This window comes from Lissotriton helveticus, chromosome 8, assembly GCF_964261635.1.
Source record: "Lissotriton helveticus chromosome 8, aLisHel1.1, whole genome shotgun sequence".
Lineage (NCBI taxonomy): Eukaryota > Metazoa > Chordata > Amphibia > Caudata > Salamandridae > Lissotriton > Lissotriton helveticus.
In genome coordinates, this window is record NC_136069.1 from 469,892,042 (window position 1) to 469,910,914 (window position 18,873).

Below are 18,873 nucleotides of genomic sequence, written 5' to 3' on the forward strand. Positions count from 1 at the left end.
CCTCACAGAGAATTCTTTAGTTATTCACTTGGCAAAAACAAACTTAACTTAAACTGTAACTTTCTATTCCCGCCCACGCATTAGACTTAGGTCAGGTACATGGGGTAGGCGTATTTAGAAACACCAGTTGAGTACGTTTAGTCAAATGTATATGTGTATGTAAATATATTTTAATCATTTTAAACATCATATGGCTCAGAAACCATATCAATGTTTTTACAGTATTATTTTATACTATTGCTTTTAATGTATGCACTTTACTTAACTATAAGTATTGCAATAATATCGATCCATTTCTCTTGTACGAGAAAAGAGACTGATCAATAAATAACACCTTTTATTGAACACGCCCGTCTCTTCCTTTTCTCTACATTCTGATGAGACTAAGAATGCACGTACTGACTGAGTAAAATAATTGCCTTGTGCTCACACGACTCTCGAGATTGACTCTTGATTAGGGGAGAGCAAAGTTGTCATGTTCTATGGTTGTCAGAAACTAAATCCCTTCTTGTCTAATCAGGGAAGTTAATTCCTCCTTGAACATTCGAGAAAGTTTCTAGCGAACTCTGAGCTACGCTGGCAAACCCAAAAATTAAGTCTAGTATCGACAGTAGTAGACCTAGTTAACGTCTGGTCTAGGCCTTTACTGCTGTAGGTACTATTCCAATGCGCAGAGCCTATTGGGAAAATAGGAGCTACACTACAAGGCATTCTCAAATGTGAGCCCTATGCATTGCAAATGCTTGTTTTACATGCCACTCAGATATCTGGGAAGAGCACTTTCCATGCAGGAGATCACAGTAAGCAACATCATTTCTGATTTTCGCTCATTTTCACTGCATCTATTTGCTCTCCCTAAACTCAGCTGATTGTCCGAAACCCCTGCATGTTTTAAGGCAGATTAGCAACGACAAACAAGGAGCCAAAAAGATAAAAGTTGTCTGTGATTGTTGAAGCTGTCTAAGACAGTGCGCTAAAGAACATCCGTTCCATGCATGAGCTGCTTGTCCAGTCTGTGTTAATTCTTTGCATTTTGGTAGTACTACTCTTGGTTGTATAATGCAATTATCAGGACTACAGGGAGAGGAGGTTGCGTAATGGCCAGAGCTAATGACTTTGGAGCTGGAGAACCAGATTCGAGTCTCGGCGTCAGCTCAACATCCTGTGATTCAGGGCGAATCCCTTAATCCCGTTCCTGCCAAAAAATGTATGTGTCATTGTGTAATGTAACTGATGCTCATCTAAAGCACTCCAATACCTTTGGGTCGAGTTTGCGCTATATAAAACTGCCCAAAATAAAACAACATATAAAAGCAAATAAAAAACCGGGACTGTATGAATTATTCCCACAGGATCATGGTAACAGCCCCTGGTCGAGAGATATGTGGTCATGGAAAACGCTATGTGGTGGAGAATCTACTACTCGATTTGCTTTCTACTAGGCTTAATATGTTTGACAATATTATAGGAGCATTTAGCTGTTCCCCTAGTTATCAAAGCTTTTTCCGTTACCACCCAGGCTCTAGGTGTATCCAATGCCAAAATACCTTGCCTCAAATTACATTTTTTATGGCCAGGAGATGCTTAAGTATCGTTGTAATGCATCACAAACTTTAAGCGCGTGAAAAAGTTGCTAGCCCAAGATCACACAATTTGATGTCCGAAAACCAAGGATTAGAACTGCTTACATCTTGCTCCCAAGTAAATCAATTCGCTACTAAACATCAGTTCTTCCCCTCATTTAAGGTTTCTACATTTTGTATGTGTGACTAGTGACGATCATTTTGAGTTGCTGGTTTTAATGGTAAACGTGATGCCAGATGCACACAAGGGACCACAAAGTTCATAGGGCCGCAAGGCTGCAGATTGTGGAGGTGTGCTTTGCTGTATTATGTGAGTAGTGTACACGCTCTGACAGAGCACACACTGCATGTGTGTGGTTGAACAGTGGCAGGCACATGCCATGGCTTTGTACTCGCAGTCCCAGGGGAGACCGACAGTTCCCACAGCATTTACTGGGTCATTTTGCAGCCTCAATAGTGAAATAGCATTTGGCTCTGGGGAAAGCTAAACTGCCATCAATAAACTAGAGGACAGACCCATAAGCAGATGGAAGACCAAATGCACACATAATAACGTGGCCGAATGGTCTAATGCGCTGGAGTTAGGCTGCAGTCTCTCTGGAGGCGTGGGTTTGAATCCCACCGCTGCAAAAAAAAAAAAAAATGTCCAAAGAAATATTGTTACATTAAATAGTGGACTTACTTTACACTGAATACCTGAACTCACATTTCCTTTGAATTATTCCAGACTTTAAGCACACGTTGACACCTCAGCTCCCATCTGTGTAACTAAGATATGAAGTGAAACAGAAATCTAACACTGTACAGACGGTGACAACGTAGCCACACAAGCAGGCTGAGCAGACGGCTTCTGGAAATTTATGAAAGCGGTGCCGTGCTGAAAGAAATCACGGCGCCTATGCACATAAGTTAGACATAAAAAGAAATCAATAAGGAAAGCGTGCGCCATGCATATTAAACGTATAAGCTGGCGGCCTGAGAAGTGTGCGCCACGGCAATTAAAACTAGACATAACCAGAGAGACAGGAGATTGGGAACGCGCCCGCGCGGCCGGCTCCGATTGCTTTCCTGCGCGTGCCCGTCTCCTGTCTCCTGGGAAGCAGACCCGGCAACTATAGTATCGCGCCTGCGCGATGCATATGGCTTCGCCATATGCATCGCAGGCGCGAGACCTAAAAAGGAGAACCCAGAGCATGGTGTTATACATATGCACTATATAAGTGCTGATAAAATAAGGACCACAGCATGGCCTCAACAATCCAAACAATCATATCTCACTACAGCCTCAAAAGACTGCTCTCAGTCATCGAACCTTCTGCACCCCTCCATGTAACCACCCCCCAAAATGTTGGTAACAGCCACTGAAAAGGTTCATACCAGAAAATCAAATCCCAGAGTCAGGTTTTCTTGAAAGTAAACCACTCCCATTAGGAGACCATCCCCCGTGCTTGAGGCATCCAACGTATTTAGCTTCTTTGGTGGGATTGCACTTCGCAAGAGTTAAAAGCAAAAAGCAGCGTGCAAATCTCCTAGGGTGGGACAGAAGTCATTGTACATATGTCATGTTGCAGTGCTTAGGGAAACCATCCTACATACCAAAGCAGAGATTAGGTAAACACTCATATTTCACTAACCTGTAGATTGGATTTTAAATTCAAAGTAACTCTTGTTTTGATGCAATGGAGCATTGGCTAGGCAACCACCTGTGCCGCATATCCTTCTTCCATTTTTAACAATAACAACATCCGTTCCTGTACGTAAAACAAAATAGTAAAACTGTGTTGGTAACTTCAATTACTAAAAATAATTGTCGTAGCATTGCTTTACAAAGTAAGGAGTGGTGTATTGATCATTCGCACTTCCAAAAAGGACTCAAACAAACCACCCTAACTAAGAATCTCTAAAGTATTTCTGTGCCTCAGTATACACAATTCAAACAGCTAATTAGGATAGACATTACAGGGTCTTTTTTTTTTAACAAACTATTTCATTTTTTCCATATTTATGCATACATATATACATTATGACCTCACAAACATACGATTCTACAATTAAAGACTTGTAGCACAATCATACTGTATTATGTATTTACAATTATTCGCACATTTTACGCATAAATGCACACATTCCTAAACTCTTAATCTGAGGCACAGCTTGTGCTACCTTCCTGTGTATATCGGACATTACAGTGTCCCTAATGCTGAGCTCGAACTTGGAGTAATCACCTGCATTTACACCCATTTTCAATTGTACAGCACATTAACCAATAGGATGCCTCTACAAAATAAAGAGCATACACAAAATGGTAAATGTGTTTTGGTTCCTCAAAAGATTCCAGCGACTAAATACATCTGTCTTGCCCCCAGCCGTGCTCGTCCCGCTGCAGCAATGTAATGTGACCGATTTGGAAAAGCGGTGCAATCGGAGAGAACTGTTGTGTATAGAGGGAAGGCAGACCTGTTGGAGCACTCTTCTTGGGTCGCCCAGGGGTCAAAGCGCACGTGAGGCATGGCTTCTCAGGCCCATCACGAATCTCCTACCCAGAAGGCCCCTTGGAGTACCTCTAAGGAGGAGCCGTCTGGAGTCTAAGCAAAGATGGCAGACAGGGCATAAACTGTAATCCCACCATTCCCAAACCAAGAAAGAGGTAAAGGGGTGTGGAACGCTTCCTGCCTTATCCTTGTGAAATAGGGAGTTTTTCTGTTCTTCCCAGCATTGCAACACTTTCAGGAAGTTTTTTTTATTACATTCATCCTCTCTGGCTTTAGTTCTATTCCAAGTATTCCTTCAGCCAGCCTCAAGCCTCCATTGCAAGCTGTCTCCCTCCATTCCTGTGACACATCAGTCACCTCCAGCCTTCTCCAGCTTCTGAAGTCCTTCTGCCACTGCTAGGTGCTACTCAGTGTTGGGGGCCCTGTGGCAACTAGGGGTCACCCTTACCTCGGGCTGACCAGTCACAAAAGATTAAACCAGCCAAGTGTTGCATTGTTGACAAAACCAAGAGGCAAAGGCTGAGCGGCCTCCAAATGAGATCAGAACCCAGAGATTGATTTACTCCGCCACAATACACATGGAAGTATTTTTGAAAACAATATTTTCAATATGGGACTATCCTGTTTCGTTGTCTACAGTAAAAATAAATGTTAAAGTTGTTCAAAAGAGGGGTTTTAATAAAGAGGTGTTTATGTGTAGAGAAGCACGTTCTGGCTGGAGGGGTTGGAGGTTTAGAAAGCTGCCACCTGCAATGACCAGCCAGCGATGGGTAGTAAATAAAGTTAGAGTTATTAGACTGTATACCTTTGATGGGGGTAGGGGTCGGGGGGTGCTGATTAAATTAAATTAAGGTCAGTTATGATGATCAAGAGTTGTTTGGGACAGGCATAACCTAAATACACTGTGAAGATCATAGACACATTCATTGGAGGGAAAGAAACGAGACTGAGGCGATCACTATGCCTAGAAGGGAAAGCACAGGCAGTGAATACACCTAATATATATATATTTTTTTTTTGAAACCACACGCACGCACGTAGGAGATCAGGGCAAATACCTTCAGTGGGTACTATCCACATCTCATCCCTTTATTGAGAGCAAGGGGAACCAGAAGAAAACCCTCCTTGTATTTTTAGTTTTTTAAAGGGGCAAACTATTAAGTGTGGTTAGGGCACACCCCAAACTATCTCATATTTCCTAGCGTTCTGCCTTTAGGAAGAAAACTTTCACGCCCGCTGACAATTGTCCCCGTGGTGAGTCTGTAACTGCTAGACATGCCAAGTCTTGCAACTAGTACACATGCTAAAAGTCTGAAACAAATGGACATACTGTGAGTGTGAAACTGGTGGACATGCCACACATCTGAAAGTGGTAGACATGCACTGAGAAAGAAAATGGTGGGCATACTGCAAGTCTTCTAACCCATGGGCAAACTGATGCTCAAGGATATTCCATGAACATGAAAGCAGTGGATATTCTCTGCTTCAGAAAAGTATTGACATACCATGATTAATAACATGGTAAAATAATTATGTTGTGCCCAATGCTTCTAACAGAACAGTTCTATGGTGTGGTTGCCTTTACCATTCACTTCCCAACCTTAAATTGCCCAATAAATCAGTAAACGGTCTCCATCCAAAAGGTTGTTACTTTCAAAGACACTTTAAAGCTGGGCAACATCAACTCCAGTAGAATAGTCAGGCACTGTATAGTTTAAGTGGCTTGCAACTGCTTGTCTGGAAAGGAAAGGACAAGGCCTGCAAGAAGGGAAAGAGTTACTGTGTCGGTTGCAATGGGAATGTCCTCTGCAAGGTATATGCCTGGAGTCCCGAACTGTAAGTGAATGTACTTAGTTTGGCACTGGCATCATGCTAATCTAGCATGTGCTTAGATGACTAGGCCTATACCTAACCATTCGAGGACCAGGACTAGCTAGCCCTATGACCTGGAAGGGCACACAGAGAGTATCCTCATGGTAGGCAGCGAACTACTGTCTCTGTCCTGGGTGTAGCACACACAGTGGTGGTGTCAGCGAACAGTAGTTTGTGATTTATAGCCAACCACACCTTTTAATCTGTGTCAGCAAGAGGGTGGCCTATTGAACCATTGGTGTAAAGTACCACTGGCATGCAAAACCCAGAACCTTGCACGAACATCTTCTGTGTATGTCAAGTGTGTATGTACAGTGATACTGTGATGCATGCATGCATGGTTGTACAACTGGGTGTGAATCGGAGTACTGAAGCCTGCGGGTCCGATTTTGGATGCCCCTGGTTTAGATGGCACAAGATGGAGGATGAAGGCAGCTTTCCCAGATCGTGGAAGAGTATTCACAGCATTCCTGTGGTTGAAGAGTGGAGATCCCAATGCTAAAGTGAAGAGGATAGAGATAGGGCTACTTTTAGAAATGTCATGTCTGATTTATTAGCAAGGGGCTGCTGATTAGTTATTTCTGTGCTATTCGGCTATACATTTTCTTTAGTTCAAGGTGAGGAAGTTTCTAGGCCAGGACAGCCCTTTCATCCGACCTGAACTACAGCTTCAGAAAGACTAATAACAGTCAGATGCACAAAACCCAACTTCATTTTGCCAATGGGATAGGTGCTCCTTCTTAGTGTAATACTTCTTACAGTGCTACCGTCTGTAAGAAGCCTTAATTTATACAGATGCTGGGTCTGCACAGCACCCAGAGAAATAATCTTGAAAGGAAATTAGATACTGTGACTCCCCGAGATTGGTCACTTTTTGGATCGCACAGAAGGGTCTACAACTTAATTGAGACACGACAGAGATTGATCTGTTTGGAAAGGCCAATAAAATTTGGCAAGATTAATGGTAGTCCCATGAATTGGGTACACCACCTTGCCCTAGAAGGTGGAGCGAAATCTGGGTATTCTCCCACCTTCAGTGGATGCAATTGGCAGGTACCGGCTTTGGTATGCTACACATGCTAAAAAAGATATTTAGGTAGATACCAATGCAGTGCAGAAAAACCCTTAGTCAGGCTCTCATTACCAGTCATCTGCACTATGGTAGTGCACTATCAATCAATCAGCATTTGTGTAAACCGCACTCTGTCACCCCTAGGGGTATCTGGGTGCTGGGTCTCTGTCGAAGAGCCAGGTCTTGAGTCTTTCCTAAGTCTGCCAGCCTGGGAACTGTTCAGAGCTGGAGGGGGCGGTCGTTCCAGGTCTTGGCTGCAATGTAGGAGAAGGAGCAGCCGCCGCTGCATGTGCAGCAGATGGGGAGGGAGTGTGCAAGGGCGAGTGAAGAGGAGCATAGGTGTCTAGCAGGTTGGTGGAAGTTCAGTTTATTGTTAAGGTAGGCAGGTCTTAGGTCATGGAGGGCTTTGTCAGCATGAGTGAGGATTTTGAACTGGCATCTTTCCTGGATGAAGAGCCAGTGGAGGTCTCGGAGGTGGGGGGCGATGTGGGTTCATTTGGAGAGGTCTAGGATGAGTCTGGCAGCAGCGTTCTGTATGGTCTGGAGTCTTCCAAGGAGGTGGATGGGGATGCATAGAGGGCGCTGCCGCAGTCAAGGCGGCTAGTGACGAGGGCCTGAATGACTGTCTTTCTGGTGTTGGTTGGGATCCATCTGAAGATTCTGCAGAGCATGCGAAGTGTATAGAAACAGGAAGAGGTGTTGTGTAGTTCCTTAAAACCTATATAGGATTTGCGCATTTAAACATATACTGGAGGATTGGAGTCAGACTGATGCTGGACACCCCTACCAGATATGCTGTATAAATACTGCAGTCATGTATATATGCACAGACCCCGTAACAGCCGTGGGGTGTTATACTGCGTTTGGAATGAATATATTGAAAAATCGAGTCGCGCATGTATTTTATAAATCATTATTTACAGCATTTCCTGTCTATTTACATCAGGTTCCTTTGTTGACGGCCTGCTTTGTATCCCATTGGTCGACAGATTGACCAATGGTGTGCTAGCATAGAAACTGGCGGCCAATCGCCTGCGGTCTTCCTTTTTTCTTTTTTTTTTTCCTTTCCTTTCCGGCTTTTATCTGCCGGTTGCCTCTAATGAACAACGGGCGTGGAGACGAAACACGGCATTGGCCCGCTGTCCGACCTATCGGATAATAGCGGTTATGTTCCCTCTTTGGTCCGCCAGGGTAGAACTTAACCCGGCCACGCTGCCCGGTACGCTACCTTCCCCTCGGCTCAGTAGGGGTTTGGAGGTACCGAAGGAGAGGTGGGTCTGGTTTCTTGTTTGCAATGGCATGATGCTCCACCTTATTTACTACAGGTCACGCGCTTTTTACACAACCATTCTTTCATGATTTAAGCTTTCTATACTGGAAGTTTGCTCTGTAAATTGACACGTTTTTCTTTTTTAAAGAAATACTATGCTGTGGTCAGTTAAAAAATACTATGTTGTGGTCAGTAATGCTTTACAGGTGCTTCATCGCTGTATTGGAAACTGGCTCTATAGTTCAGTGATGCACATTGTTTCTCCCTCATTTAAAGGTTTACTGTTCACAACATTGAAACCTTTTGAGCTTAACTTCTCAAGGATCGCAATTATTTTTGTTCTACAGTTGGGTTGTTACACCTCATACCGAGTAATTTTGCAACCTTTTTCCACAAACTATAGAAATAATTTATTTATTTGCAATAACATTAGCCAATGACGTTTTAGGATCTAGTATTGATCATTGTTCCACAGGGCTAGTTCAGCCTGTAGTCTTGTTTATTCCACCTAGTTAGCAGAGTTGATATAAGGAGATGGCTTAGATACCATTGTAATCTCGATATTATGGTATGTGCATTTTTGCTTTCAATCTCCTTAGAGCGGGGCCTCTTTTTTCCTGAGCGAGTGCCAGGCGAGGTGAGGCTACTCCCAAACAGATTTTGGGTGAGTGATTTAAAATTATGTAAATATAAATAAAAATATTTGTTTTGTACAGAGCTATTGCTCTTTAGTTGGTACATGTTAATCCATCATGTATATATTGCCTTACATTGTTTATGACTGTGTGTTTGCACATGTTTTGTTGTGTTTTGTTTTTCCTTGGGAGAAGATTCCTTTAAACCATGACTTCATGGCCTACCATTTAACAGCACCTGTTGGTATGTCACATGTTTTTAGCATGGTCCTTTGGACAATTGGATTCACTTTTTGTCTTCACAGTTGCAGTAGCACTAACAATAGGTCCTGAAGAAAGCCATTATTGGCTGAAACATGTTGACCAGTATATTTACCATCGGATAGTATTATTTGTTTGAAATTCTATCCACACTTCGCTCCTAATCTTGCCATCATGGTGGCCCTCTTAATAAAGTTACTTGTTAGGCACCATGATAGTCAATTTTAACATCACATCACCACACATTTTCTTTTGAGCACTGCAACACCTTATTTCCCTACAGCCCTTAACTACGACACTCTTTTGGCTGTTCATCACTGGTGGATCCGTACCAGCAGTTCCCTTGCGATTCAATAGCAAGGAACTTGGTGGATACCAGTTTATACGAAAAATCCCAGATGATGAAGCTCCGCCATTGGGTGGGCTGATGGGTTTTCTTTTTTCTTTTCTCTCCTCTTCACTCAACAATCTTTGCATACACACTCTATGTTTCCAAGTTAGCAGTAATCTTACCAACACATATAGACCACTAGTACCCCTTTGTGTTCTTTCATGCTGTATAAACGCGCAGATCCTATATAGGAACTACACGACATGGAGACCAACGTGGGGCGCCATGTTGTGTAGTTCGTATAAACCTATATAGGATCTGCGTGTTCAGACGACACATACTGTAGGATTGGAGTCAGACTGATTCTCGACATCCCTACCGGATATATCAGCCTGTCTACCAGCTAGCTCACAGTGCCACTAGCAATTCCTCATACCAAGGAGAGAATTATTCTTGGCATCTATCGAACATGACAACCCGGATCCCTCAGAATTGTGTAAACAGTGCAACTTTTCGCTCAGTCACTCATGCTCACTTTGTCTAAGAGAGATGCACAAAATAAACGGTGGGGACGTTTCTCAATAAGTATTTATTGAACAAGTGTTATTCTAGTGTAAAATAGGTGGGCTGAAACAACCATTAGACAATAACAGATATAAATGATAATAAGCAGTAACAGAGTAAAAGGATGGTAGATTTCTACCATCATGCTAAAACAATGAATACAGGCAAGTATATAAATTACATGACAGTAAAATGCGCACTCATACAATGCATCCGTAACTAGAAGTACCTGAATCTACCTAGCATGTATGTTGGTGTAAAGCCAGGAATCCCTCTAGGATAAAGTCAACCCCACTACCTGAAGTGAATGACTGTGGGACCAGTCTTTGGTCTCCAGGTGGACACCCCACAAGGAATGTCAGACCACTGCGAGCTAGAGTGTCTGCGTGCAGGAGCCTCACCGTATCGCTTCAGTGTATCGGCATGGAAGTCCTTTTCTCCTCTGACTACCTTAGCAAGAGATGGTGTATATATACCCAAAGTGATACCCCCTGGGGATATACCTCGCTGTGTCATGTCGGACTAGGATGACGGAAGGAATGACCCTTATAAAAAGTTATTATGCAAGAGATGGTAGGCCTGCTGTCCTGCTGTGATTCCAAGAATCCTCATGCATAATGAATGAGGCTTAAACCTTTCGGAGAAAACCCTATGTAATCTAAAGACATTACCGTAACTAGGTAAAAGGTCAGTACTAAGAACCTGTTCGCAGTGTAATGGTAAGAGAGAATATAGGTGAAAGGTTAGGTGACTGCCGGGGCCTATATTGGGGTACCTATATGGAACATAACAGAGGAGACTTAACTTGACGTTTCATGGTCAGTTGGCTGTTGAGGATAATGCACAGATTGCGTACATGGTCAATCGGTGTGGGTCCGGATTCTGCAGGCCAGCAGCTGTGGTCCCATGCGGAGGTGTCCATTTAAGATCAGTACTTCAGTTTTGTCAGAATGAGTTGGAGGCAGTTATCTTTCATCCATTTAGCTACATTGGTCATGGCATTGGAGAAGTTGGTTTTGGCATTGGCTGGGTCATCGGCGAGCAAGAGGTTCAGTTGAGTGTCGTCTGTGTAGGAAATTATGTTGAGTCCATTGGATCCGACCAAGTCTATGTGGTGAAGGGGTCATGCAGATGTTGAACAGGGTGGGGCTGAGGGATGATTACTTTTAGTACGCCGCGTATGTTTCCTTTGGGTGCAGAGCTGCAGGGAGGCAGTCTGATGCTCTGTAAGGAAACAGATGATTCACTTGAGGGCGTCTTGCCGTATGCTTAGGTTGTAGAGTCTGTTGATGAGGGTGTTGTGGGAGACTGTCGAACGTCATAGAGAGGTCGGGGAGGATCCATGCCACCATTTCTCCATGGTTGAGGAATATTCTGATGCAGTCTGTAGCAGCAATCAGCACGGTTTCAGTACTGTGGTTGGCAAGGAATCCTGATTGTGAGGCGTCCAGTAGGTGGTTTTGTTCCAGGAATTTGGTGAGCTGCTGGTTTATAGCTTTCTCGAGAACTTTGGCTGGTTAGGGGAGCAGGGAGAACGTCTGTGTGTTTCCATCTGTACGGGAAGGTTGCTGTGGCGATGGATGTGATGAGGATGCTGGTAAGTTGCATGCGGATTGTGTTTGTTGCAAGGCTGTGGAGGTAGTAGGGGCGGGGGAGGGGGGCGGGGGGCGGTGGGCGCCCTGGAGTGAATGGAAGACATGATGGCTGAGGTGGTCAGGGCAGTGAGCGGTGACCATGTGGTGATGGCTTGGCTGGTGTTTGCTGGTTGGTTGATGTTGTCTGGGTTGATTGTGGAGGGCTGGATGTTGTAATTGTTGCAGATGTTGGTGGTCTTGCTGTGGAAGTAGTCCGTGGGTGTTGCAGAGTTCTTGGGAGGGGTGGATGATGTTCTCTATGGCTGTCGGGTTGGAGATTTTTTTGACTATTTAGATGAGTTCTTTTGTCTGGTTGGCAGCAGAGTCAACGCGAGTGGTGATGGCTGCTTTCTTGGCTTCTTAGATAAGCCAGTGGTAGTTGCTGAGGGCTGTTTTGTGAGCTGCTCTGTTGACGGTTTCTTGGTGGCGCGCCGTTGTTTCTCCAGTTGGTAGCAATTGCAATTGGTGGTCCTGAGTTTTGGGGTATACCGGCTGGAATGTCAGGGGCTCTTGTTGGTTTTTGTAGGTTTCAGCTGGGCGAGTGTTGGCGCAGACAGAGATCCAGGCAGTGAAGTTCTAAAAGGCGTGGTTGAGGCCTGTTGGGGTCTTGGGTTGAGAGGTGGTGATGGTCTGTGACCACTGAGTTTTTGGTGACCTTGCTCCTGCTGCGGTGGGAGAAGAGTTGCTGCATGGTGGTGGTGTGCTGGGCCTCGCTGATGGTTAAGTGCGATGGTGAGGTCGGTCCAGGTGAGTTCTGTGTTGGGGCTAAACTAGCTTCCGTCACTGGATATGAAGATGGGGTTGAGTGTGTGTTTGTGCATTGGTTCAGTTATCAGTTGGGTGAGATCAATGTTGTTCAGGTTCTCTACTAGGAGGGCGATGAAGTTGGCGTTGTTGGGGTAGTTGATGTGGAAGTTGAGGACGCCGAGTAGTACGTAGTGATGTGAGCCAATTGCTAGGGGATGGCATCGCAGAATGTTGCTCAGGGTCCCAGGGGTCTGTAGACTAGGGTGCCTCTTATAGTGGTCTTCACGTCAGTTTGTGGTAGGGAGTTGAGGTTTGGCGCAAGGTCGTCGTTGGCGATGGTGCATCTGAAGGTTTCCTTGAAAATGATGGTGATGCCTCCGCCTTGTTTCTTGGCATGATCACTGGTTATCAGCTTGTAGCCTTGGGGAGTGGCAGTGGTGATTTCGGGGTGGGGTTGAGGCATATTTCGGTGATGAAGGCAATGTCCGTGGAGAGGAAAGTGATGTCATATTTCCTCCAAATGCAGAAACGCAAAAAGAGACGCAATACCAGATTGCTGCATGTCAGTGACATCCAGTGGTTACCAGAAAAAAAGCAGAAATAAAGATACATGTTGTTGTAGCTGTAGTTCAAATCACTGCATTGAGGTGCATGGCAACCGGTCTCACTTACCTTTCCATACAAGTGAGACCGATTTGCATTACCAAAGATTGTTTCTTGTAAGCAACAGAGTCACAATAACATTGCCAAAAACACTAAAAATAAAGGTTTGTTTTGATTGCACATAAATCAAGCACTGGCAATGCAATAGGGCTGGCCTTAGCAAGTTTGCACATAAATCAAGCACTGGCAATGCAATAGGGCTGGCCTTGGCAAGTTTGCAAATCTTTTGAAAACATATGCAATGCGCAAAAAAGTTTAAAAGCAATAAAAAGCTTAAATGTCTCTGCCTAGAGGTGGCGTGCTAAAGTTTGCAAAACATTTAATTAAATAAATGATTAGAGATAAAAAATAACCAAACTCAATGATACATTAAAAAAAATTACATGAAAGCAGATTGGTCCACCAACCTTGGCACTCAATTGGATGATTTTTTAGATGAATATGTACATGCAAAAGGCTGTGACTTGTGGTAAAGACAGGCCGTGGCTCAAGTGAGATACCCCAATTTCTCTTATTGAATGTTTTAGTGGCAGACGCAAAATGTGAATGGCACTGGAACAGACGACTGGATGAAGACTGATGATCGAAAGCTCCTAAAAATATCTACGCATATGTATCTCTTTTTTTTGTTTTAAGAAAACACGAGGCTGACCAGATCTAAAAAAATTGTACAAGAAAAAGAAGAGTAAGAATGTCGCAAAGCAGACACACATTGTTGGTTCAAGCGTACGGCAGACTACAGAGTTCATTCAGTAAAAGGGGGCAGAATATGCTTGCCTTGTCTGGGTCATCTCATTTTGTCTAAAATAATGTAAGGCACTTTGTTTTGCTAAATGATTAAGGTAGGATTCTGGTCGACTACAGAAACCTCTCACAAAACATAGGAACATTTTACCTAACACCATGATATAGTGGCAACTGGATAGACGAAGTTTATTATGCGTTAAAGTCCCTGCAAATAAAAATAGATGCATATCACTTTTTTTTATATCAGGTTAGAAAATATGCAAAGAAGCTAAACCTATTTACATACAAAAAGAGGTCAAGTCTCAAGTTTTTCTTGCTTTAGAGACTGGGCAGCCACATGGAAAAGGGCATAACTTACATGAACTATGGGCAAATTATGCACTATAAATTCCTTCTTGATGTGTGAAAGCGGGTGTTCCAATGGAGTGTCAAAGAGGTCGGAAAAAATCATTTTGAGGCGAGTCATTTCTAATGTGTTTCTGACACTTCTTTACATTATCCAAACTTCGTTTAAACAATCCAGGTGTACATGTGCCAGAAAGTGCGGAAGTTGCGTAAAAATAGCAGTTTCATATGGGTATTAAGCCATTACATTTAACAACCTTGATATTTATGAATGACAATTAATTCCACTTCAAGAGAAACAAGCATCGGCAAAGTCAATAGGTTTCACCTGTGAGACGTATTGGCTTTGTCAATGCTTTTTAGCCATATTAAACAGCAGCATGGATTCTGTGCAGGAGAGCTGAAAGTAAAGTAAATAAATAATTGCAGCACAATGACATGGCTAGCGGGTTAGATCAACACGGAAAACTGGCCAGCGGGTTAGATCAACGCGGAAAACGAGCGGGTTGGTGGGTCACTGGAGGGACCCGGGGGGAAAAGGCAGTTGGTTGCAGCAACACGGACAATGGCTGGGGAAACAAGGACAATGGCTGGGGAAACAAGGACAATGGCTGGGGAAACAAGGACAATGGCTGGGGAAACAAGGACAATGGCTGGGGCTACAAGGACAATGGCTGGGGCAACTCCAACAACAGAGGGATAGTAGCTGGGGCAACACGGACGGAGAGTGGGTGGGAGCAAGCAGACAACAGAGGGTGGGAGGGATGTGCTGAGGACAAGCAGACAACAGAGGGAGGGAGGGAGGGATGTGCTGAGGACAAGCAGACAACAGAGGGTGGGAGGGATGTGCTGAGGACAAGCAGACAACAGAGGGTGGGAGGGATGTGCTAAGGGCAAGCAGACAACAGAGGGTGGAAGGGAGGTGCTGGGGAAAGCAGACTGGCAATGGAAGGTGGGAGGGAAGCCCTGGGAGCAAGCAGATACACAATAGAGCGTGGGAGGGAGGTGCTGGGAGCAAGCAGATGGACAGCAGGGGGTTGGTGGACAGGAGAAACACAGAGGGCGGTGAATTAAATGATGGAGACAGCTCAAAAACACACTCTCAGAGTACTTAAACACAAATAAAAATGTAGCACCTAAAAAAATGTACAAAAATTCTAATTCATCCCAATTGCTGTTGCTGGTGCTAGGCGTCGAGGAATTTAGGCCTCCAAAGGTGCCCAATGATGCCATCAGGTTGGAAATCTCTTCTTCAGTGAAGGCTAGTCCTATGTTAGCCATTTTTGCAAAAAAACTGTCTCTTTTATGTCGTAAGGAACCTCTTAGATAGTAGAATGTGTTGGAGAGATGTGGAGGTGTGATACCTATCCGTGGAGGAGTTGGTTAACTAACTTCCGCAGTTGCACGCTGACTTGAAGATCTACAAAAACACTTGAGGAAGTGCAGAGGTAATGATAGAATCACCCTCCTAGATATCGTATGCAAACAAAAGAATTCTATCAATGTGTAAGGGTGAATATTTTTAAAAAAATGAGGACCTAAAGTCTAAAAGTGAAGGAATGCCTCTCTGCGGTTGGCAGAAAAAGGCACTGTGTGTTTTTAAAATACCCCTCACACACTATGAATCCCATAGTGTCATTCTCCCATCATTGGGGTCTTCCCGTCCCTCTACGGGGCGGGGCGTGCTACAACCAACGAGGTGCGCGGGAGCACTTAGTTATTGACGATAGGCTATGTGATTGGTGAGGACAGTGGTAAGTGTTAGGGAGTGTAGGGACCTATATACGTGGGTGTATGTACAAAAAGTTTAAAAATTCCCTGGCTAGTCGAAAAAATTATTTAATGGCTTCGCTGGCTGGGAACGTTAAAAGGGGGTTAGTAAGTAGATCAATATGTGTAGTCTACTATGTCGACATGACATGTTTCGTAGGCAGTCCCCTCCTGCCTACTCATCAGGACCTCTGCTGGTCCCTACAAACAAGTACTCAATTGTAAATAAATGTAGTAAGCCTATTGTCCTAAAACCGGGCAGCAAAAATCGGCTGCCTGGTTTTGCTTCTGGGCTTGAGTTGGCCCGTGTGAAGCCTTTATGAAAAAAGACCTATTGTGGTCTCTGTAAAAGAAGAGGAAAAAAAGGGTGAGAAAGAAACACCATAATTGTACATTTTAAAAACACACAGTGCCTTTTTCTGCCAACCGCAGAGAGGCATTCCTTCACTTTTAGACTTTAGGTCCTCATTTTTTCAAAAATATTCACCCTTACACATTGATAGAATCCTTTTGTTTGCATACGATATCTAGGAGGGTGATTCTATCATTACCTCTGCACTTCAAGTGTTTTTGTAGATCTTCAAGTCAGCGTGCAGCTGCGGAAGTTAGTTAACCAACTCCTCCATGGATAGGTATCCCACCTCCACATCTCTCCAACATATTCTACTATCTAAGAGGTTCCTTACGACATAAAAGAGACCTTTTTTTGCAAAAATGGCTAACAAAGGACTAGCCTTCACTGAAGAAGAGATTTCCAACCTGATGGCATCATTGGGCACCCTTGAAGGCCTAAATTCCTCGACGCCTAGCACCAGCAACAGCGATTGGGATGAATTAGAAGAACTCAGGAGAACGCAGATAAAAACGGCGCTCCATGGCCTACTCATGTCCGAGTATCTCAGAGTAAACACAGCACCACCAGGCCTGGTGGTACATAATGAACCTTATATTTTTCTGGAAAACAAAACCTTTAAGATTGACTGGTCCCATATATCATGGTGATGTACCCGGGACTTAATTGTCCTCATAATAAAGACTGCTAGCAGATTAGCGCCAGAACTCAAAGTGGAGATCCAAGCCATAGAGGTCAGACTGAAGAACTACGAGTCCCCGACCGCTCTTAAGAAACATCTGGATGAGCTGAACAAAACCCTTAATGATTTCGAGACATCATTGAAATCAAGTAAATACGAAAAATTCAAAAAAGACACCGGAAGATGGACACAAGAGAAAATCTACCCCTATATCAAGGGTGACTATAGGTCTGCCAGGGGTAATACCACAGACGACGACTTGTCCGACAGTGGGTCCACAGGCTCAAACTCAAGCCGATGAAAAGGCCGAGGGTACCAGGGCACTCGCCAGAACTACAGGCGACCCAACTACCACGGGGCAAGAGGATGGAACAACCACCCACCGCCGATGATGTACCCTCACCAACAATATGGCCCCCGGCAATATCAACACCCACAAGGACCATACCCACCATGGGCCTACCCACAACAAGATTACAGCTATTACAACCAGAACCCTTTTTTAGGGGTGCGCCAAGGTGGGAGCCGGGGTCGCAACCGGAGGGGTACGACCGTGCATTGGACCGCGGAAGAGGAAGAAGAACCCCTGCGAGTGGCGACAAGAAGCATGACGGGGGCGCAAAAGAACAGGAAGTGAGCCTCCTTGTAAATTTGACGGATTCTACCCTAACAGAGGCACAGACAAAAGTTTTGGAAAAAGGCTTGGGATATGTCCCCACTGCCAACATGGACAAGTTCCTCCTCTGCAAAGAGGTGCAGGAATTTATGAGACGCCTAAAAATACAGGTTTTCTTTAAGGATAAAGAAAAAGATCAAGAAATGCAATTGAGTGACACTGGACTCAAGCCCAAGTCAAATTTCACACCTATGGACAACAGTCTGCCTGTAGAACTCCTAACATTTGAAAAAGCTGTCATGAAGGACCTAAAAGAACTTGATCCCAGAGACAGAAGGGTGTTCCAGAACATAACGAAGGCAGAACGTGAAGCACTACATGAACTAAGTAACAACCCTGACTTAGTAATAAAACCAGCGGACAAAGGTGGAGCGACGGTTATACAAAGTAAAGAACAATACAACAACGAATGCGTGAGACTATTACAGGATCAGCGCAACTATGAGATACCAAGGACAGACCCAACCGAGAAGATCCAGGTGAAAATCAACACAATGGTGGAAGAGGCATTAGCACATAATTGGATAACCAAGAAGGAAGGGGAATTCTTATGTCCGAAGAATCCAAGAATCCCGTACCTATACACGCTGCCGAAGATACACAAGCGACTGGATAACCCCCCTGGACGACCTATCGTGTCAGGCATCGGGTTAGTGTTGGAACCGGGTTCCAAATTTGCAGACGCTTTTTACGACCTATGGTACAACGAACATCAACATACCTCAGGGACACCAAGGATGTACTGAACCTCCTGGAAGACCTCCCCTTTGATCCTGACTCCCAATTACTGATCAGTTGTGACGTCGAGAGTCTCTATACAAGTCTTCCGCACAATGAGACCCTCAATATCATCGAGGATGTCCTTTTTGAGGACGATTGGGAATATCAGACGCCGAGGAACATCATCATGCAATGCTGCTCACTCGCCCTGAAAGAAAATTTCTTCGAGTACGAAGGGACACTCTACCTACAGAAACACGGGACCAGCATGGGGAGCACTTTTGCTCCCAGTATAGCTGGTCTTTACGTGTATAATTTGGAAATCAAGAGAATACTCCATCCTAACAACCCTTTCAGACAAAACATAAAACTTTGGAAAAGGTACATTGACGATATTCTCATCATCTGGGATGGTGATGAAAAAACATCACAACAATTCTTGACATGGCTAAATCTC

General features: G+C 44.2%; 1 protein-coding gene across 1 annotated transcript in view; it reads right to left on the reverse strand.

Annotated features, from left to right (window-relative positions):
• SPRYD7 (SPRY domain containing 7) overlaps positions 1 to 18,873 on the reverse strand; it is a 231,858-nt gene that overhangs the window by 135,564 nt on the left and 77,421 nt on the right. Inside the window, exon 2 of the mRNA XM_078657370.1 lies at positions 3,218 to 3,334. Within this exon, the coding sequence (XP_078513496.1) occupies positions 3,218 to 3,334 (117 nt within the window). The remainder of the gene's footprint in view (positions 1 to 3,217; positions 3,335 to 18,873) is intronic.